The 23329-nt window shown below is 42.1% G+C and overlaps 1 protein-coding gene across 5 annotated transcripts in view; it reads left to right on the top strand.

Moving 5' to 3' along the window:
- The window catches only part of CLCN5 (chloride voltage-gated channel 5), a 168601-nt gene that overhangs the window by 78103 nt on the left and 67169 nt on the right, over window positions 1-23329 (top strand). The window contains exon 1 of one of the 5 annotated variants that reach the window (XM_081276761.1): window positions 19689-19760. The exons of the other annotated variants lie outside the window; for them this stretch is intronic. Within the exon in view, the coding sequence (XP_081132887.1) occupies window positions 19742-19760 (19 nt within the window). The 5' untranslated portion in view covers window positions 19689-19741. Of the gene's footprint in view, window positions 1-19688; window positions 19761-23329 lie in introns of those variants that run through there. 5 annotated transcript variants of the gene reach the window in all.

Here is a 23329-nt window from a genome sequence, read left to right as displayed (position 1 = left end):
ACACAGGAGGAAACTCCCAATCTGTTTGTCTCACATGCCTTACGTGTTGGGGTGAGAGCTGTCTCAGTTCCCTCCCACGCACACAGTCTACAGATGTGCTAGCTTTCTGAGCTGTGCACTGTCTCTTCAATCCAGCAGGTCTTCTCGGTACCCTTCCCACAAGTGTGTTCTGTATGGTAGTAGACGTTAAAAGCAAATTGGTTCTGACTATAGGCACGCATGCGTACACACACTGGGAGGGAAAAGATTCCTTCAGCCTATTAGTGTTTGCTTTGTATTGGGGAGTATGTAAAGGAATAAAAATAATCTATCACTCTAAACTCAGGAAAACAAATAAGCTCAGAAATAGGAATTTAACCTTCAAGAGTAGTAGGTAACTTCTAAGTCATAATCTGTTGGTCGGCAAGCTTGAAGACTCAAGAAAGAGTGCCAAGGTGAACTTATTTGGCTCATTAACGCTAGAGTCAGTGTTGTTACTTAACTGACATCTATGGAAAAGATTGTAAGAATCATTCTTCAACTAATAAATTTACTTCTTTGGTCTGTATATTAAAAGCCCTTTGTCTTTTGGTTGTTTCAAAGGTTGTGGGACATTGCAAAAACAGTGACAATGTTTATGGTATTTTAAAATGTTTTATAGGATTAATCAGTATGCATTCTTCCCCATATTGGTCTCATCTCTGCCTCTGTTCCCTTTCTCCCCAGTTTCTCTGCCATGTATGCAAGGTATACAAGCCTCTTGAGCTGAAACATGTTTTCCTACTTGACCTATGAGCTTTTATAAAACCATGCTTTCAGCAAACACACACACACACACACACACACACACATATACACACACACACACATACTGAAGGCTAGTGAGCCCATCGACATGTTCTGTCTTATGTACCCTGTCCATTGGATTATGTTTCCCTGTCCTGCCTCCCACTTGCAGGATTTGCAAGAGACCAGCCTCTCTCTCATCCTGCTCACTCTTTCTCTCATGTGCATGCATGCATGGTGTGCATATAAGAGAGACATTTGGGCTGTCCCATTACATCTGCTATCACAGAACTGTGAGCCCTTCGGGAGCTGCCATCCTCCTACCTTGTGCAAGGCTTAACCTAAAATAAAAGTAACCTTGTTCTTACAACCTTCCAATGTAAAAATTGGCTGTACCACAATGCCAGCTGTCTTCTTACTCCTTTCCCCAGGGAGCCACACATTTATGACAGGATCCTGAGCTTGCTTGCTTTCTTTCTCATTTTCTCTCTCCCTCCCTCCCTCCCCCTTCCTTCCTCTATCCCTCACCTCCTTATTGCTTTCTTCCCTCCCTCTCTCTCCCTCATCCTTTCTTCCTTCTTCCCTCCCACCACCCTCCTTCCTTTTTTCTTTTCCTTCTCTTCCTTCTAGTCTCTCTCTCCCTCCCTCCTTTCTTTCCTTTTTTTCTCCTTTTCCTTTCTTTCTTTCATGGCAGTGGGGTTCTGGGGATTGAGCCCAGAACTTCCTATATGCCAGGCACTTTCCCTACCAATGACTAACACTGCCAGACCCAATCAATCTTTCTTATATATTCTTGATCTCTTCCTTTTCTGTTCCCTCCCTCCTCCCTCACATGTGAACCTGGGATATGCCAGAAAGTGGGTCCTTACCACTTTCAGTTCTCATATATGTTTGAGTACAGCTTTAGGGTTCAGTGGCCAGGCCCAGTGTCTTGACAGTCAGAATATCTGTGGGAGAATCCTGGCTTGCTTCTTTTCTAGCATGGTGAACCTGGATGAGCAACTTGTGTCTCAATTTCCACAGTATGTAAATGGTATAAATAATTGTGCTGACCTCATGGGGCTGTTGTAAGAAATAAATGAGGAGGCAATGCATGCAATGAGATCAACACGTGATGACCTCCCTTACTCCATGCTTTGCCCAGAGCAACTGATTCTGACTAGAAGCAAACTCATACCTAAGCTGCCTGTTCTCACTATATGAAAATGCTTGGGAAGTACTGCCCTGGGTGATGATTTCATAATCGTCCTCTTTCCTCAAACTCCAATGTCATTTCCCTTCCTTCCTCCTTGCTCTTGGTTGCTGACCTTGCTTCCTCCTTCCTTGAAAACAAAAGAAAACAGAAAAAAGAAGCCATCAGAATGGGCCTTGCAAAGCTCCCACATCTCTAGTTATCCATAGGTGTGCCTGCATGTGAGCTCCTCTCTGGAACACAACAGATGAACTGTCTGCAAACATAGCTAAAGACCAGATCCTCTACTTGCAAAATCGACCTCACCCTGTCCCTACAGAATGACGTTGCTCCAGCAATCCATCTCCCTCTGTTTACTGCATCAGCATCTGTTCTCTATATAGTCAAATGTTTGTATTAATATTTAAATGCATTGCAATATTTTTCACCTAAAAATAATTTTAAAAATTAAAAAACACTACCTTCTCCACCCAGAAAGTTCTTCCACTTTCTACCCATTTCTCTGTTTCTGCTACAGAAAAAAACTAGTGGAAGGAGCTACCTCTACTCTGTATCTCTCTCCCTCCACCAGCACTCTCTGTGCACTCTCTCCCTCTCTCCCCACACCCTGTCTTTGAGCTAGGGTCTTATTCTTTTGCCCAGCTTGCCTTGAACTCCTGGGCTCAGGTGATCCTCCTGCCTCAGCTTCCCGAGTAGCTGGGACTGCAGGTGCATGCCACTGAACCCAACTTCTATTCTCTCTTGAGCAACTTCAATGTAAGGATTTAACCTTTACCATGCCACTAAAATTACCCTTGTCAAGGTTCCCAATACCCTTCACACCTCCCAATTCATTGGGCCATTCAGTCATCTTGATCTATCAGGACACAGTTGGTCACCCTCTCTTTTTTGAGACTCTCTACTTGCCTTCCAGGAATCCACACTCTTGGTTGTCCTCTTACCCCATAAGCCTCTTAGATTCTTTTGAAAGTTTATGTTCTCCCTGAATTCTAAACATTAGAAAGATATAGTACTTGGTCTTTGAACTTCTTTTTCCCACTTCTCATGAGTTCTCAGCTGTTATCTTGTCTTGCAGCTCTCAATACCATCCTATAAGGATGAATTGCATATTTATATTTCCAGCCTGGACCTATTTACTGGATTCCTGACACCTATGTCCAACTGTGTACTGAGCATCTGTCCTTGGATGTCTAATAAGCATCTCAAAGGTTAACATATCCGAAGCTAAAGTCCTGGTTTTCTTTTTCTTTTCCTCAAAAGCTGTACTCCTCCTTCAGTGTTGCCTAACTCAGTAAACAGTATTTCCCAATTGCTCAGGCCAAGGATGTAGAGGAATTGTGTGAGCTAAAGTCTCTGGGTTCTCTTCCTTCCCTCCCTCCCTCCTTCCCCTCCCCCCTCCCCCCACTTGCCTCCCTTCCCTCCCCTCCTTTCCCTCCCTCCTTCTCTCCCTCTCTTCCTTCCTTCCTTCCTTCCTTGAACCCAGGGGTGCTTTACAACCAAGATACATCTTCAGACTGTTTTGTTTTATTATTTTTTAGGATTTTGATGCAGGTTCTTACGAAAGATGCTGAGGCTGGTTTCAAACTTATGATCCTACTGCCTCAGCTTCCTGAGTCACAGAGATTACAGGTGTGAAGCACTGTGTCCAGCTCTGGATTCATCTTTGATGCTTATTTTTCCTCTATTGTCTAAATCCCAACCATTATCACATCTTATTTGTTATACTTTTAAAGTACATGTCTAATCTGATTGTGTCTCACACAGCTGCTTCTCACTTCCTGCATGACTTCTGCCCTAATCAGCTCTTCCCAGGGCTGACAATCACAAGGCCTCTTGTCTCCCCACTCTTGTGCAAACACACACAGAGTCAGGAGATTGGACCTTCTTTGTCATGTCTCCCTTCTAATGGCCCACATGCCAGATTCTGACCATTCTTACTATCTGTTCTATATGCACTGATGGTCCAGTGTTATTTCATCTATAAAATATGGATAATGATCATTACCTCATAGGTATTTTCTGAGAATAAATGAGTTGTATATGAAAAGCACTTAGAAGAGCTCTATCAAAATCAATGCTATTCTGATGTTAGAAATAAAAATAAAGGAAAAGAAAAAAAGGAAAATGAAAAATTGGTTGTGAACATTCCTGAAGGTATATATGTGGATATAAACAAGTTCACCTTCTTATTACAGCATATTTGGGACACAGTCATACACGTATCTGTCCAAGGCATTCAGGTATGTGAATACATATACACTTTCTTGTGTGCCTGTAGTGGACTGGAGAGCCAACGTGCTTTCTCTCTTCCATGCCTTGAGTGTAGGACCGTTAGCATCTTAATTACCCTCCCACACCCAAGGCTTGCAGGAGAGTGTGCCTTCTCTTCCCTCTCCAGTGCATAGACACAAGTGCATACATACCTGTACCAAAGGGATATAGCCCCCCTCTCATATGGCCTCCATGTGGAACACATACATATATACCATTACCACCTGCCATCTCTTCTTGGAAGTCTGTCCCACCTCTGTGCATGCCCCTCCTGGTTTACCCACAAGTGCTTCTCCTATGGCTACCTTGCTGCCTCCATGCAACTGTCTGGCCTGGTGCCTCTCTTTTCCTTAAGTACACCCATGTGTCATGCCAAGAGAGTGAGCCCTTCTTTGCTCTCTCTCTTACATCCCTTGCATGGTGGAGGGTGTACTTTCTGAAAACCCCTCCCACATGCAGGGTTTGCAGGATGGTGAGCCTCAGCTTTCCCTGCTCTCTTGTGCATGTGCATATACACATAGGCACACCTTCACAAAAAGAGAAAGACACACACACACACACACACACAGGCAGGGGGAAGGAGGACAACCCTCTCTCCTTTCTCCCACCTTAGTCATACACAGATCTTGCAGGAGAGGAAGACTGCTCCTCCTTTTTTCCTTGTACAGAATGCAAGCCCTCATGCTCAAGGACAGGCACAACCTAGAAGGAAGGAGAGTCTTTTGACCGGGTCCTACCTTGTCAGTACTTAGGGGAGGAGAGAAAGCCTTTTTAGGACTTCCATGCACCAGTTATGATGGAAAGGGAGCCTTCTAGCTATTCTCACAAACCCCAAGTATGAGGGAAATTGCATCTGATCCTTATTATATATTACAAGTGTGCATATGTATCTATACACACTTAAGGTACAGGGAGTGAAATTATCTTACTCTGTCTTGCCTTCTCATATGCATACTTATTTGCACAAGAGGATTATGAAGGACTGTCCTCTTAGATGCTCAGGTAGCCATGAGTCAGAGAGCAAGATCTCTTTCTCTTACCAGCCCCATGATTTGCAGCTAATTTGTTGAGTCATTAATTTATTAATTCAGTGAATATTTAGTGAGAATCTAACATGTATTAGGTACTCCCTTTGGCAACAGGAATATACCAGTGATCAAAAGACAATAATCTGTCCTGGTAGCGGGAGACAGATAGTGAACAAAACAAGTAAGTAAAATACATAGTGTATCAATTAACAGTAAGTGCTCTGGAGAATGATAAAGTAGGGAAAGGGAGTACGGGATGGGTGGGAGCAGTTAAAGTGGAGATGGTCATGGAGAAATTTCAATATCAAATAGGGCAGTCAGGAACTGCCAACTGTGTTCTAGGAACAACAAAGCCATTGCAGCAGCAACAGAGAGGTGGGAGGTAGTAAAATAGGATGGAGGAAAGGGAAAGGTGATGTGTGTCTCCAAAGTTCTGGACCCTGGTCTGTCCTCCCCTCCCCTCTATTCTCCTCCCCTCCCCCTCCTCCCCTCTTTTTTCCCCTTTCTCCTTCCTTCCTTCCTTCCTTCCTTCCTTCCTTCCTTCCTTCCTTCCTTCCTTCCATCTGTCCATCCCAGGAGTACTATTTTGCTGAGCTATATCTCTAATCCTTTTTATTTTGAGACAGGGTCTTCCTAAGTTTCTGAGGCTGGCCTCAAACTCATGATCCTCCTATGATAGTCTCATGAGTCACTAGGATAAAGTCCACATATTGCATTTGATTGTTAGCTATCTTAAGACTTTTATAACTTCCCAATCTACACATATTTTTTTTTTAGAATCTACTTGTTGGAAAAAAGTAAGCCATTCATCCTATATGATTTCCAGCATCTAGATTTTTCTGGTCATATCCCTGTAATGTAGCTGACATGTTCCTTTTCCTTGTTTATATTTCCTATAAATAGATAGTTGCATCTAGAAGCTTGATAAGATTTGGGCTTAATTTTGGGGAAGAGACGCAGAACTACTTCCATCAAGAAGCATATAATGGTGGATTGTCTCTCTTTGATGTTAGTTTGCCTTTGATGCTCAATTCTGAGGTCCATTATTTCATTAGGATTTGCAAAATGATGATATTCTAATTCTATTATTCTCTCTTTATTAGTTGGATAACTTATATAAAGAAAAACTTCCCTTCATCTACTATTTGATTATCCAGTAGTACATTTTTATGGGAAAGACAGTATAATTACTTGATTCTCTTTATTGGGATTCAAAATAATGAGTTGATTCACTAGCTTACTCCAAAGAAGACTTTTTATTTGTAAAAACTGTTATGATAAACAGATGGTATTTCAGTCCATTACAGTTCTCAGTGAAGTGCAAATGTTCCAGTGTGAACTTCTTCAGTTTGGCTCTTTAGTCCTTTATTTTCAGTAGGGTACTGGGGACTGAACCCAAGGGTGCTCTAACACTGATCTACATCCCTAGCCCTTTTTTAAAATTTTAAGATAGGGTCTTGCTAAGTTGCTGAGGTTGGTCTTAAAATTAGGATCTTTCGGCCTCATCCTTGCAAATATCTGGGATTACAGGTATGTGTTGTTATGCCCTCTCTTCAGTCCTTTTGATATGGGCCCAGTAGTTTTTTCTTTCTTTCTTTTTTTTTTTTGATAACTTGTCTGCTTTCAGGAATTTAAAAAAAATGTTCTTGACTCATCTGAGACATGTCCTTCCTCTGCTATGTCTTTAAGAAGCCTTGGTTTTTATCAGTCAGACATGGCATTTAGAGACCATATTCTGGGCACCAGGGTGCTCATGCCTTTGGATTGGGCATTGTTTTTAGACTTTTTCAAGATCAGAATGACAATAAAAGTTTTGTGATGTCTTTGTCTTGTTTCTAGACAAATACATCATGAGAACATTGTCATACTTTCTATTCAAAACCAGGGTTACTGGAATTTTACATGCCTTCGTTTCACAAGTATCATTCTGACTGCTGTGTGGTGGATATAGTGAGTCAGTGCAGAAACAAGGAGACCAACTAGGAGACCATTGAAATAATTCGAGTGAGAGGATAGATGGCAGCTTAGAGCTGGTGGTAGTGATGAAGGGAATGAAAAGGGGTCAGATTTGGATATATTTGAAAATTAGAGCCAATTGAATTTACTAATATATTGGTCATGCAGTTTGAGAGAAAGTGGGAGTCAGAAACTGAATCTTTTCTTTCCTTTTTCTCATGTGTGAGCTGGGTACATGTATAGTCATCACCTCTCTAATCCTTAGTACACACATGCAAGTGCTGCCCCAGTGCAGTGTACCTGAGCAAGGACTCAGAAGGCAAGTGTTCTTTGCACAGAAAGGAAAAGGGCCTCTATCACCTCTCCGAGTTCCTTTCACAGAGATTTTTGAATGTCTCTTGGATTTGGTGGCTCAATAGTGAGCAAAGCATCAGGGGCCTTGGGCTTACCATATGGCAAACTTGTACCTGAGAATAAAAATCGCTCATCCCTGTTAAGCCTGCCTGTGTTCAAGGAGCTAAAAAGTGAATATAGTCTTTCATCCCTCTCATGCCACCCTTGAGAGGCAGATGCCTGAGTCTTGTCATTTGTTCTTCCTCTCTAATCCTTGATAATTGTTGCTAGTGCTTTTTACATGCAGTGCACCTGGACAGAGATTTAGAGCAATATGAGCTTTATTGTCATCTTGCTTGCCTGCCAGCCAATATGCATTTATAGCCATACGTTGCTTAATAATGGGGATTTCTGGGAAATGCGTTGTTAGGTGCTTTCATCATTATGTGAACATCAGAGTATACTTACACAAACTGAGATGGCTACAGCATCCCTAGGTGATATAAACTTATGGGTTCTCCATTGTACATGTAGTTTATAGTTTACCAAAATGCCTCCAAGAGGTATATTACTATAGTTCCTACCATGCACCAGTCTACTGACTGCAGGGAGCCAGAAGTGTACAGAAAAGCCATAGTCCCCTGAACATACTTCCTAGTAGGCACATATAGGAAGATGAAACTCATTTGTACCTATTGTGTAGGTCCACTCATATGCTGTGGATGCTGCAGAATGAATTTATTCTTTAGTCCCTATTCCCTAAGCACCTGACTCCATCCCCAGAACAGACTGACATTTAGGGATGTGGACCTATATGTACAGAGTTCCCCTGACACAGTAAGCAGGAGGTAGAATCTTTCCGCTCTAATCCTGTGCTCTCCACCTCCCCGGAAGGGTAGTAGGCTGTCAAGGTATTGTTTCCTGAAGTAGCTATTTAATGAAGGTGCACTTGTGTATTAGTTTCTTTACCACTTTTGCACATTCAGAAACGCATATGTGCACATACACACAAGCAAGGTAGGCGGGACAGTAAGCACGCAAGGGAGACCCACACATAGCTAGGTGTCTAGCATATACAGGCATGAGTATATAGGGGCAGGAGAGATGGAGGGGTACATCTTATTTCATACAGGTAAAATATTCCTATTCCTACTCATTTATTTATTTATTTATTTTTCTTTTTCTTATTGGTTGTTCACAACATTACAAAGCTCTTGACATATCATATTTCATACATTAGATTGAAGTGGGTTATGAACCCCCAATTTTACCCCAAATGCAGATTGCAGAATCATGTCGGTTACACATCCACAATTTTACATAATTCCCTATTAGTAATTGTTGTATTCTGCTACCTTTCCTATCCCCTACTATCCCCCCTCCCCTCCCCTCCCATCTTCTCTCTCTACCCCATCTACTGTAATTCATTTCTCTCCTTGTTTATTTTCCCATTCCCCTCACAACCTCTTATATGTAATTTTGTATAGCAATGAGGGTCTCCCTTCATTTCCATGCAATTTCCCTATTCCTCTCCCTTTCCCTCCCATCTCATGTCTCTGTTTAATGTTAATCTTTTCTTCCTGCTCTTCCTCCCTGCTCTGTTCATAGTTGCTCTCATTATATCAAAGAAGACATTTGGTATTTGTCTTTTAGGGATTGGCTAGCTTCACTAAGCATAATCTGCTCTAGTGCCATCCATTTCCCTGCAAATTCTATGATTTTGTCATTTTTTATTGCTGCATAGTACTCCATTGTGTATAGATGCCACATTTTTTTATCCATTCATCTATTGAAGGGCATCTGGGTTGGTTCCACAGTCTAGCTATTGTGAATTGTGCTGCTATGAACATCGATGTGGCAGTATCCCTGTAGCATGCTCTTTTAAGGTCTTCAGGGAATAGTCCGAGAAGGGCAATAGCAGGGTCAAATGGTGGTTCCATTCCCAGATTTCCCAGGAATCTCCAAACTGCTTTCCAAATTGGCCGCACCAATTTGCAGTCCCACCAGCAATGTACAAGTGTACCCTATTCTCCACATCCTTGCCAGTTATCCCATAACTCTTGGATTTTTTTCTCGTAATTTTTTACCAGCCTTTCTGAGTTGGCTAGACTCTTTTCAAGATGATATATTTTGTCTTCATTATCTGACGTTCTGGCTTCTACTTGCTCCACTCTGTTAGTGATACTCTCAATTGAGTTTTTAATTTGGTTTATCGTTTCCTTCATTTCTAGAATTATTGTTTGATAATTTTTTATAATCTCTATCTCCTGATAAAGATGCTTAACTTCTTCTTTTATCTGTTTATGTAATTCATTCTTAATGTGTTCTTTCACTGCTTGAATTTGCTGTCTTGTATCCTCTTTAAGGTTCCATTCCATCTGTCTAAGGTGTTCCTTGAGTTCTTTATATGACCATTTTTCTGATGACTCTAGGTCCTCCTGAATATTTAGGCTGTCCTGCATTGTTTGTACTCCTTTTCTTCCTTGCTTTTTGAAGCTGCTCATGTTACTTCTTGTTCTGTTTGACTGATGAGTTACTGTTTACTCCTATAAATTTATTAGATGCTTGGGAGGAAAGGTATTAGAAGGGAAGGGAAGAAGTCACTAAAGAGAATGAGAGTAAGCAGGTAGAATTCAAGGAAGGGGGGATAAGATAATTGAAAAGAAATGAAAAGAGAAAAGAAGAAAAAAAATAGGAAATAAAAAAAGAAAAAAAATTAAAAAAATAATAAAAAAAATTAAAATTAAAATTAGAAGGAAAAAAAATAAAAAGTGTAAAAAAAATTTAAAAAAACAACAAGAAAGAAAAATGAAAATGAAAGAATAACCCAAATTAAAAAAAAAGAGAAAAGAAAAAAAGAAAAAAAAACTAATAAATGCAGTCTTAGAGTTTGATTAACTTCTCTTCCAGTAGGTGGCGCTTTGCCCACCAGGCCAAGTTTCTCCTGTCAATACGCGGGAACCAATCACTGTGCAGCAGCTCCTCCCAGACTGGGCGAGTCTCCAATCTTGAGTGCCTAGGGCCTCCTCTTGTGTCTAGTCACTTCCCACTTTTCCTCTAGCCAGGCCCCTCTCACGGGTGCTGCTCACCGCAATACTGGCTCCACGCCAGGTCTGCTGCTCCCGGGAGCCCTGTTTTCATGAACGACTGGGCACACTCTTCCAGTTTGCCATTCCCTCAGACCCTAAGTTTGTAGATCTTTTGGCTGAGAATCCTCAGCGAATTTTACTTGCCCTCCGGTAGCCACTCCCCCGGTAGCTGGTGCAAGAGACCTCAGCTGTCAGCACTGGTGGGAGCGGTAGTTCCGCGCCGCGGGTCCCGCGCCACTTCTGATTCCTTGGGTCTGGTTATCGTGCTCACGGGAGAGCTGGGAGGGGCCCTTACGGAGAGCTGGGAGGGGCCCTTAAGGTTTCCCCGATGTGTGGAGAGGGAAGGCTAGGGGATTACACAACTGTAGCCGCAGGTTTCAATGAAGTTATCTCCTCCGCCGCAGTCTGATGACGTCAGTTCTCTGCCATGGTGGTATCTCTTGAAAATGGCGACAGTTCGTTTCCCTTTGCTGGGCGACCAATGCAACGGGTGGGTCCTTACTGTCTCTCCCAAGCCCCGTTTCAAACCTGTGGCCACTACCTATGAAGGCTCGGTAGGCATTTACCTCCATAGGATGAGAAGGGCTGACCAGTTGTTTCAGCTGGATGGATTAGTGCTGAGTCACAGCTGTTCGTCTGCGGGAAGCAGGCGAACGGGAGCTTGAATTCAGCCGATCCGGGCTCAGAGTGTGTTCTGAGAGGCCCAGACTGTTCGCCCCAGATCCACGTCAGCTCAGCATTGCCTAGTGATCCTGAGCAAACAGATTTAGGTTGTTTACGACTCCCTATGCCTGCACAGCTGAAGAGGTCAGAGACTTGATCTCTCTGTGCCCGCCGCCATGTTAGAATCTCTCATTCATTTATTTTTAAAAATATTTTTAGTTATAGATGGACACAGTACCTTTATTTTATTTATTTATTTTACGTGGTGCTGAGGATTGAACCCAGTACCTCACACATGCTAGGCAAGGGCTCTACCACTGAGCCACACCTCCAGCTCCTACTCACTCATTTATATTCATATTCTCTCTCTCTCTCTTCTCTCTCTCCCTTCTCTCTCTCACTCTCTGTCTTCTCTCTCCCCCACCCTTTCTATCTCTCTCTCTCTCTCTCTCTCTCACACACACACACACACACACACACACACACACACACACGTAGCAGAAGAGTGTTTTCCTTTGTATTCCTTATATGAAGGGATGTGAACTTTGTAGATTTAGGGAAATTGAAAGAGGGACTCATCAATTCACACAAAAAGAATTCAGAGAGAATGAACCTATGCCTTTCCCCCTGCAGATACTCACACTTGTGGATATTCATAACTCTTCCTTCTCATATGATCTTTAATTTTTTTTTAGTTGTAGTTGGACATAATACCTTTATTTTATTTTATTTATTTTTATGTGATGCTGGGGATTGAACCCAGGGCCTCGCACGTGCTAGTCAAGCACTCTACTGCTGAGCCACAACCCAGCCCCTCATGTGGTCTTTGCATGCAATAGTATGGCCACTCCTCTTATAAATACGCATTCATCCAAACACATATACACATAGAAATAGAGAGTAGTAGTTGTGTGCCAAGTACTGTGCTCCACTTTAGGTTTCTCATTTTATTTTCTTGGCACCATTTAAGAGGTAGGCTTTGCTATTCCCATTGTTCAGAAGTGGTATATGACTTTGGGAAAATCAGGCTGAATCTTTAAGCTCAATATGTGGTAGAGTGTGGGTTTGAACCAGGGTTTGTGCATACCAAAGACCATGGTTTTCCCACTATATCAGTGATTCCTCCGTGAGGTTCCCAGACCAGCAGCATCAGCATTGCCCAAGAACTTGTTAGAAATACAAATTATTGGGTCCCAGGCCTACCAAATCTGAAACCCTTGTAATCATCTTGTTACCAAGTTCTCTGGGTGATTCTGATATTGTTAGATTTGAGAACAAGTGCACTCAACTATACTCACTCTTGTTTCATATTCACAGAAATGATTTGTGGGAAAATGAAGCTTGGTGTTGTCATATATTCATTTTCTATCTCCTCTCTCTCCCTCCCTCCCTCCCCCTTCTCTCTCTCTCTCCCTCCCTCCCTCTCCCCCCTCCCTCCCTCCCTCCCTCTCCCTTCTCATACAAGTCTTTGTCCTACAAGTCTCTCTTATACTTTGTTACTGTTAGTCAAGAGAGCAAACAAAATATATGCCCAAATAGGCATCTTTAATGAGAAGCTCAAGAACCTTCTCTTCTTTCTCATCACAAGTAAGTACCTTGTGTAAAGAAGGGTGACCCACTGGGGGCCTTCTGCCCTGCTCCCTCTCTCTAATCCTTGCTACCTGGGTGAGAGTGCTGTCTAAATGCAATGCACCTGGGCAAGGATTCTGAGAGCGAGAGCTTCATCTACGTATAGGACAGAGCACCTTTTGGTCCTTCTTCCATGTCATTCCACAAATGTGTGTTTACCAACTCTTCTGTAATGGGATACAAAGGTAAGTAGTCCTAAAGAAGGCATGCCTGGTCTTTGCTCTCATGAAGCTTACAGTTGAGGGAGGAGAATGGAATTCTTCATCAGCTTTTCCACTTACATGCCCTAAGAGTGGGTGGGCTGCAGAGTGGAATTACCACTGTCACCCTCAAACAAATGCACAAAGGCATGACTTTTCTGTAATCTCACACTAAACTGTGCAGGAGAGAACATTCCCTGCCTCTTTGTACAATCATTGATAAATAGCATCATAGTTCTGGGTACTCTGAAGGCTGAGGCAGTATTGCAGAACAAGACTCTTTGTTCTAACTATACATACACATATCTATCAAGGGCAGATGCCTGGGCCTTCATGTCTGCTCTCCCTCTCGAATCCTTGGAACCTAGGTGTGAGTGCTGCTTCAGTGCAACACACCTATTCAAGGATTCAAAGAGGCTGAGCCTTGTCTCCATGTAGAAGGACCAAGTTATGTATTCATCTCCTCTACCATCTTCCCACCTTCTTTTAAGTATTTGAATTTGTTGTAGGGTGCCAGACTGTGTACTGGATGTTAGAAACACAGTGGTGAACAAAATGGCCAAGGGCCCTGGGCTTTCTAGAGGGTATCTGTGGGAGAATAAACTTGCCCTGTGGACAGGTACCTCTATCTGAGTATGAACTTTCTCTTTATTCCAAGCTTGCTGAGTGTCAGATACTGTGATGGGGAAACATACATTGGGTGATGAGACTCATGCACCCACTCATTGTCATCATCAGGGTTAGAGCTGGGCAGAGGAATGAAGGGAATAAAATATCCCCTCCATGGTAGCATCCTTCAACATGTGTGTGCACATGTGTCATCCCAGCCTTCTTGCTACCCTCTAAGTGTGAATGGCAGACTCTCAAGTGTGATCTGAAAAAGATGACATTCACAGAGTGTATTCAGAGGTTTTGTCTGAAAAAGCATGTTTATGTGACCTGTTCATGGGGGCAGATACATACACACACCTGGGGAGGGGCATCGGTCTTAGATGCGCATAGTGATGTTTTGCCAGGATTGGATCAGGAGAGAGAAATATGCACAAAGACACACAAACAGAGTACAGGTGCCTGGGCCTTCTGCTCTGCTCCTCCTCTCTAATCCTTTGTCCCTGGGTGAGAATGCTTTCTGAATGCAATGCACCCGGGCAAGGATTCAGAGAAGGGGAGCCACCTCTGCATGAAGAAGGACAGAAGATCTGTACAGCACCTCTCATCTGCTTGCCTGCATCTTGCCAGCTTTGTGTCCCTCATTCATTTTTTTGTTGTTGTTGTTTCTGCAAGTACCATGTCTTGAGCAGTCTGCTGGGCATGGGAAACAGACAGACTTGGCTCCTGCCCTCCTGGCTCTTATTGGGCGGGTGTGTGTGTGTGTGGGGAGGGGAATTTTATCATCATCCATCACCTCTGCATGCCCTGAGGATGCCACACAGGGAATCTCTTATCTACCCTGTTCAACTTGCACACAAGTCAAACTCACTCTCATACTGACACTTGTAGGAGACGCTTCTTTATTACATCAGTTCAATCCTAAGTAATTGCCCTGGGCAAAGAACAGCAGGCCTCCCCACATCCTGTACAGCCACAGAATGGGATCCTAATTAGAATCACTTCTACTCCATGTATGTATAATATGTCAAAATACACTCTACTGTCATGTATAGCTAAAAAGAACAAATTAAAAAAAAATAAAAAAGAACAGCAGGCCTTCTTGTTAAACTCACACAAAGGTCTGTAGGTGCTGAAATCTCCTGTTCTCGCTCCCCCTCTCTAATCCTTGCTATCTGGGTGAGAGTGCTTTCCGAATGCAGTGCACCTGGGCAAGGGTTTCGAGAGGGAGAGTACCATCTTCACTAGGACAGAGCACCTATGTGTCCTCCTTCCATTCATAAAATGACTGTCTATGGCAGGTGGTGTGCTGGGCAGTTGACCCATATTATAATGGGCTTCATCTGGCCCTATCTTCAGGGAGCATACAGCTCAGGGAGAATGCACTCCGCTCCTTAATCATTCAGCCTGCATGTCGTGAGGGTGGGTAGATTGCAGATTGGGACTTGATGCATATCATCCCACATGTACCCGTACTCTTTCCTTCCCTCTTTTCTGGGTCTTACACAGACATGTGTGGAAGAATCTTCTAGATCTCAGTACAATCACACATAAATGCACTGTGTGCAGGGAAAGGGGCCCAATGGGTTACCCACACACAGACCCATACCCACAGAGTTGGTCCTCTGAGGTACTCTATTAGTCACATTGTTACAACTAGGTGCCAATGCTTTCTTGAATTACAGTTCCTGAGCTCTAAGGGATGGAACCATGTTTCCATTTAAAGGGACATGAACTCCTACATGTCAAATTTCTCTCCTCCATTCCTTTTCGTCTATAAATGCCAGGTACTATGTTGGTCATCGAAGATAAAGGAAGGATAAAAATGGATAAAGGTTGCTTCCCTTTATTCTTGTAGGAGACTAGTAAATACACTATGATCCATAGATGTTGTGGACTAATAGACTCTCTGCTCAAAAGAAAAAATGAAGTAGCTTATATGTTCTTCATTATCCAGTGTGCACGCATGACCATGCTCAGGTTCTGCTCAGTGAGATTTCTTAAGTTCTCCCTATTCCTCTGCTTCCAGACATACCCAGATACATGGACTTTTGTGCAGGGAACCCACTTACAGGGATGTAGGAGTTGAAACCTGTTGTGTTCTCCCCTTTCAGGTTCCACTGTAAAGACCAGTGAGCTTTCTTACCCCTCCCATAGACAGGGATTGAATGAGGGGAATCTTCTTCCTGTTGCTGCTGTATGAGACAGGTCTTACTCATCTGTACACTCACATGTGAACATAATATATACAGAAAAGTGAGCCTTCCCTGTAACTATGTGTGAGCACACACATATAAACAGGTTGTGGATGCCTGAGCCCGGAGTCCTCCTCTCCCTCTTGAATTGTTGTACTGGGGTGCCAGTGCTGAGTTATGTGTCCATATAGTGCACCTGGGTAAGCAATCAAAGGCTGAACCACTTCTGCATACAACAACCTGTACATAACACCCATCCTTCATTCATTTATCTTTCACAAACAGATGAACCCCTATCATGTGGCCATCGTGGACATTCAGGGTGAGCAAGACTGACATGGAGCTCATCCTCACATGTCTAGTGGGCATGTTGAAGAGAGTAAACTTCCTCTGCACTCGTTATTCATGCATACACATGTGCCAGGGAGTGAACCTTCTCATTGTGTCCTTCATCCTCCATCATTTTTACACACACACCGAGTGCTCAGATATAGAAACGCAGAAGCTATGTCTCCCTTGCACAGAGTTGCATCCCTAGTGTGTATAGGTAAGAAAAAAAAAAACATTATTAGCAGCCTTCTCCCACCCAGGCCCAGTGTGCAAGACAGTGAGCTTGAAGAAAAGTAGGCCCTACTTGTTGCTCTTTACACATACACATGCAGAAAAGACATTTCACCTTTGTGTGATCCTAGGCAAACCACCCATGTGTCAGATTGCTATTTCTTGTGTATATACACACACGTGATCTGAAGATGCCTGAGCCTTCTATTCAAGTCCCTTTCATTCTTGGTGCATGGGTACAAATACTGTCCCAGTCCTTTGACTTTATACAAAAATTCAGAGAAAGGGAATCTCATTCATGTTTAAAGGTCTTTTTGTTTTTAGAGGACTGGGGATTGAACCCAGGGGTGCTCTACCACTGAGCCACATCCCCAGCCCTTTTTATTTTTATTTTGAGTCAGCGTCTTGCTAAGTTACCCAGTCCGACCTCTTCAATCTTCTGCCTCTCCCTCCTGTGTCACTGGGATTACAGGCATTTGCCATTGCACCCAGCTAAAAGTAAATTCTTTATATCATCCCTACTCATTCTTTCATTTATTTAATGCCCAATTGGGGTAATGGTTCCCAAAGTGTGTTCCCTAGAGCAGCGGCATCAGGATCACCTGGAAACTTGTTCAAAATACAAACTTATGGGCTCCATACCTGGCCTACTAATTCATAAACCACAGCAATCTGCATTCTAACAAGCCTTCTGACTGATTATTTTTTAATATTTAATTTTTAGTTATAGGTGGATACAATATATTTATTTTATTTTTATGTGGTGCTGAGATCGAACCTAGTGCCTCATGCATGCTAGGCAAGTGCTCTACCTCTTGAGCCACAACCCCAGCACCCCTGACTGATTCTTATATTCACACAAGTTTGAGAATCATTGACTTAGTGTAAGTGTTGGTAACACAGTGATGAGCCAGTCAGTTAAGGGGCTAGTAGGGAATGAACTCTCCCAATTCTCATGTATGTTTCCATAGCCCAATGTGGGGAGGGGCACCATTCCATTAATCTCTCACATCTCCTCCACAACCACACACTTGATGAGTACAGGAGGTTAAATGAACATACAAGAAAGGGAAGGGGAGAGCCTTAACACTAGTTCTCCAGGCATTATGTACCTTGAACCTGTCATGTACCTGACACTTTAAACACACACACACACATACGCACGCACGCACATGCACGCACGCACACGCACGCGCACACACACACAGTGTGCAGAAGAGCGAACTGCTCCTTCTCCTATACCCATTGCATATCGGAGTTGTGAATTCTCAAAACACCTCCTGTGTGCATGGATTACAGGAGGGTGAGCCTTGTCATCATGAATCTTCTGCCAGACAGTTCAATCAACACATACTTTTTGATTACTCTTGATGTGCCATGTGCTGTGTTAGGAGTATCCTTTTGTATAAGGGACAGTGTCTCTCTCCAGGACTTCCTATCCAGTGGAGATATGTGGTGAATGGGCTTCCCCAAGCTGAGGACATAGGCACTTAGGTATACCAGAAATTGAACCTTGTTGTTCGTGTGCATACCCTTTCCCCTTTGTGCACACCTGTGTAAATATAGATATTTCTATAAAAACTGAAAGAATTGGGGGGGGGCTTTTTATTCTATGCTCTTGTCTGCAGGAGTGTGAATTTCCATGCTACACATGCACTCAAATGCATGCAGCTGTGCATGTGGCTCAATTCTGATTTCTGCTCACCATTGCCTATGTTTGCAACCTCAGCATGAGTGCTATCTTATCAGTGAACCAGGCTTGTGCAAAGATACACAATCATGAGTCTTGTCTACATGAAGGATAGAGTTAGTGCAGCAGTTTGCTTTTTGTTGCTCATCTTTTAAGTGAGTCATTTGTATATTTTTGGTCCATCTGTCCATTCATTTATCTATTCCATTAACAAATGTACTGATTTCCTGCTTTGGGGCAATGCCATGTTGAACTAACTTGTCAGAAATGCCAGCCTTACTGTCTTGTCAGTTCATGGTTAATATACTTCCCCATTGTGTCCAGTTTTCTGTGGATGGGTGGGCTCAGGATGTCAGAAATTGGGCTTTATCCCTTCATACAAATGAGTGTACTGTGCATGTGCATGTCATGGACATATCCTCAGCCTTCTGCTCTGTTCCATCTGCTTCCCTTGCCGCCTAGATGTGAGTGCTATCTTCAGGATACAAGAAGGGCCCTTTACTACACATAGAAGGACAAAGTGCCTGTGAATCTCCACTTCCTTCTCCTTTTTGTTCCCTTCCCCTTTCCCCTCCCTTCTGCAAGTCCTGATTAAGCACTTAGGATGTGCTGACACTGTGCAGTCAGGGCCATAAGCACTTAGTAGTACACCAGATGGACTTGGTCCTTGCCTCAAAGAAGATGTGTATAAGAGTGGACTTCCATGTCACCTAATATTCCTGTATGAGTTGGCAGTGGGCCACAGAATGGGACTTAATATTGACACACTCTCCCAACACACCCAAAGTATGAGACCTCTCACTCCCATTCTCACACAGACCTATGTAACAGAGAACCTTCTCCAAATTGAACAGTATGGGGCCCTGAACCTTCTGCCCTGCTCCCCCTCTCTAATCCTTGCTGTCTGGGTGCTAGTGCTGTCTCAATGCAATGCACCTGGGCAAGGATTTAGAGAGGGTGAGCTCATCAGCATCAAGAAGGACAGAGAGCCTATACATTAATGCCTCCCTCTCTCTCTCTTATAATAGTTTTTTCCTTCCTGTCCTGGGGATCAAACTCAGGACCATACACATGCCAGGCAAGCACTCCACCGCTGAGCCATATCCTCATGCCCTTGTAATAGTTTTTGAGTGACATGTATGTGTTGGGGAAGCACAGAAGAGAATAGTTAGGAATTGCAGGCATTTTGGTGGTCTTGCTATGTACTAGAATAAATCTCCTTATTAAATAATGTCCACATGCTTAGGTACCCAGAAGATGAAAGTGAGTTTTCTATGTATTCCTCTTCTGTCATCCGCATACTGGGTAGTAGTCAGGAACCAGAGCCTTCTGATCTGTCCCCACCCCCATTTCCTTTCAACCTAGAGATGAGTGTTCTCTCAAGTACTGTCTCCAGCCAAGAATTCAACAAGAGGGAGCCATGCCTACATCTAGAAGATCAAGTGTTGTTATGTCTCCCTTCTTGCTTTCCTCAATTTCTTGATTTATCAGACTATCAGAAGCATAAAGAAGAGTAGATCTCCCTATGACCTATTCCATGCACATGTCTGGTTGAAAAGAATGAGCTTCCTTGTTGCAGGTAGGTGGAGGTACTTGCATACATATACAAGCATGCTGTTCCAGTACTTGATCCTTCAGTTCTGCACCCTCTGTCATCTGCACTGCAGAGGTGCCATGCTTTCCATCTGTGTGCATGGGCCTAAGGAAAGTGTGCATTGTTATATTAGAATACTGTTTTCTTTCCCATCAGTTCCCTCAGATTCAGGCATTTTTTTCAGCAGTTACTTAGGAAGTACTTACTGTGGGTTAGCCACTCTGTTGGTTGCTAGAAAAACAGCACTGAACTAAATAGGCAGCATTGGTTGTTTAGTCTAGTAGGTAGATAAAAGTGTTTCTTAGAAACTTATTTTTGTCAGTACTGGGGATTGAACTCAGGGTGCTTTGCCACTGAGCTGCATCCAAAGTTCTTTTTATTTTATGTTGAGACAGGGTCTCAGTAAGTTGTTGAGATTTGCCTTGAACTTGCTATCCTCCTGCCTCAGCTTCCTAAGTTGTCAGGATTACAGGTGTGTACCCCTGTGTCTGGCTTTGGAAACTGTTTAACTTAGGTTTGGGTGTAGAAAGAGACAGAAGATCATCTCCCCATTTATTGATTGGGTATTTTGTTTATTATTTTATTTTTTGGGTGTTTTTTGAGTTCTTTATATATGTCAATATTAATTTCCTGTCAAAAGAGGGGATTCTCTCTTCACACTCTTGTTTCCTTTGCTGTACAGAAAGAAGCTTTTCACTTTGATGCTATCCCACTTACTGATTCTTGGTTTTATTTCTTGAGCTTTAATAGTCTTATTAAGGAAGTCAATGCCTATACCAATATATTGGAGTTTTGAGTCTATGTTTTCGTGTAGTAGCAGTTGCAGTGTTTCTGTTCTAATTCCTAGGCATTTATCCACTTTGATCAAGAGATAAAGATCTAGTTTTATTCTACATATGAATTTCTGGTTCTCCCAGCATTATTTGTTAAAAAGGTTGTCTTTTTTCAATATATTTTTGGTGCCTTAGTCAAGGTTCAGATGACTGTAGCTGTGTGGGTTTATCTCCATCTTCTGTTCTATTCCATTAGTCTTCATGTCTGTTTTTATACCAGTCATACAGTTTTTGTTACTATAGCTCTATAGTATAATTTGTGATCAGCTATCAATTAATGGGCAAATGATCTTAACACACATAACTAGAAATGGCCAATAAATACATGGAAAACTGTTCAACATCCCTATTAATCCAGGAAATGCAAAACAAAACAACACTGAGATTTGATTTCACTCCAGTTAGAATGGCAATAATTACTAGCAAGGACATGGGGGAAAAGGTAGAGTTAAGCTTTGTTGGTGGAACTGCAAATTATAAACCATTTTGGAAAGCAGTTTGGAAAGTTCTCAAAAGAGTAAGAATGGAACCACCATATGATCCACCTATCCCACTCCTTGGCATATATCCAAATAATCTAAAATCAGCATACTGTACTGATGCAGCCATATCAATGTTTATAACAATGCAATTCACAATAGCCAAGCTATGGAACCAACTTAGGTGCCCATCAACAGATAAATGGATAAAGAAAATGTTGTGTGTGTGTGTGTGTGTGTGTGTGTGTGTGTGCGCACGCGCGCGCATAATGGAGTATTATTGAGCCATAAAGAAGAGTGAAATTATGGCATCTGTGAGTAAATGGAGGAGCTGGAGAACACCATGCTAAGTGAAATAAGGCAGATTCAGAAAGTCAGATGTCAAATGTTTTCTCTCATGTTGAAGCTTGAGAATGAGAGAATAAAGTAAAAAAAAAAAAAGGAGAATCTCATGAAAATAGAAGAGACACCAAAAGAGTAGAGGAAGGGGAGAGAAGATGGGAACATGGTGTAGTGTTGGGGAATGAAGTATACTAAATCATGCTATTTTCATGCATGACTATACCACAATGAATTCCATTTATATATAATTATAATGCACTCATTAAAATAATAATAAAAGGGAGATACACAGAGTAGAACAAGTGAATCAGGGAGAAGGAAAAGGATGGTACTAAGGAACTCTTGGGCTCAAGTGATCCTGTTGCCTTAGCCTCCCAGATAACTGAGACTATAGGCCCATGCCATTATGCCCTACAGTAATCCTTTTTTATGTTCCACATTGTTTGGGTTTGGACAAATGCATAATGACATGTAACCAACATTATAGTACACAGAGTAGTTTCACTGTAAATTCTTTATGCTCTACCTCTTCAACTTTCCCCTCCCCTATTCTAAATCTTTGGCAATCACTGATCATTTAATGTGTTAATGGTTTTGTCTTTATATATTTACCCATTTATTTGTTTGTTTATTTTGGGGGCACCAAAGATTGAACTCAGGGGCACTCAACCACAGATCCCCAGCCCTATTCTGTATTTTATTTAGAGACAGAGTCTCACCAAGTTGCTTAGTGCCTTTTGCTGAGGCTGGCTTTGTACTCATGATCCTCCTGCCTCAGCTTTATAGCTGCTGGGATTACAGGCATGTATCACCTCACCTGGCAGCTCATTTATCTTTATTGGTGAAGAAGGTTCTGTTGTCTGAATGTGCCACAGTTTACTGTAGTCCCAGTGACTCAGGAGACTGAGTCAGGAGGATCACAAGTTCAAAACCAGCCTTGGCAACTGAGTGAAGCCCCTAGCAAGTTAGTGAGATCCTGTCTCAAAATAAAAATAAAAAGGGTTAGGGAATGTAGCTCAGTGATAAAGCACTCTGGGTTTAATACCCAATAGCAAAAGAAAAAAATAATTTAATATGCCATAGTTTATTTGTATTATTCATTTATTGAAGGGCAGTTTAGTTGTTTCCAAGTTTTGGCCATTATGAATAACAATGCTATAGACATTTGTGTGCAAGATTTTTTATGGACATAAATTCTCAGCTCAATTGGGTAAACACAAGAAATGGAGGGATCATATGGTAAGACCATGTTTAATTTTGCAAGAAACCACCAAACTGTCTTCCATAGTAGCTGTACCTTTTTATATTCCCACAGGCAATGAATGAAAGTTATTATGCATCCCCATCAGCATTTAGTTTTGTCAGTGTTTTGGATTTTAGCCATTCTAATAGATATGTAGTCTTATCTCATTTTAATTTGCAATTCCCTAATGACATTTGATGTTAGGCATCTTTTCATATGCTTCTCTGTCTGTCATCAGAGTATCTTCTTTGTTGGGTGTCTGTTCAGGTCTCTTGTCCATTAACTGGGTTGTTCATTTTTTGTTGAGTTTTAAGAGTTCCTTGTATATTATAGGTATCAATCCTTTATCATCTATGTCTTTCACAAATATTTTCTCCCAGTATCTAATTTTTTTTTTCACTTTGCTAGCAGTGGCTTTGGCAGAGCAACAGTTTTTAATTATAAGAAAGTCCAACCTATCGTTTTTTTCATAAATCATGCTTTTGGTATCTTATCTGAAAACTCATTGTCAAACCTGAAGTTGCCTATATTATTTTCTAGGACTTTTATAGCTTGTGTTTTTACATCTAGTCCTGTGGCTCATTTTTAATTAAATTTTGTTAAAGTCAAAGGCCTATGTCTAGATACATCTTTTGCATGCACATGTCCAGCTGTTTC

The sequence above is a fragment of the Spermophilus citellus genome (assembly GCF_964194105.1).
Source record: "Spermophilus citellus genome assembly, chromosome: X".
Classification (NCBI taxonomy): Eukaryota; Metazoa; Chordata; class Mammalia; order Rodentia; family Sciuridae; genus Spermophilus; species Spermophilus citellus.
This window is presented reverse-complemented; position numbering and strand designations above follow the sequence as displayed.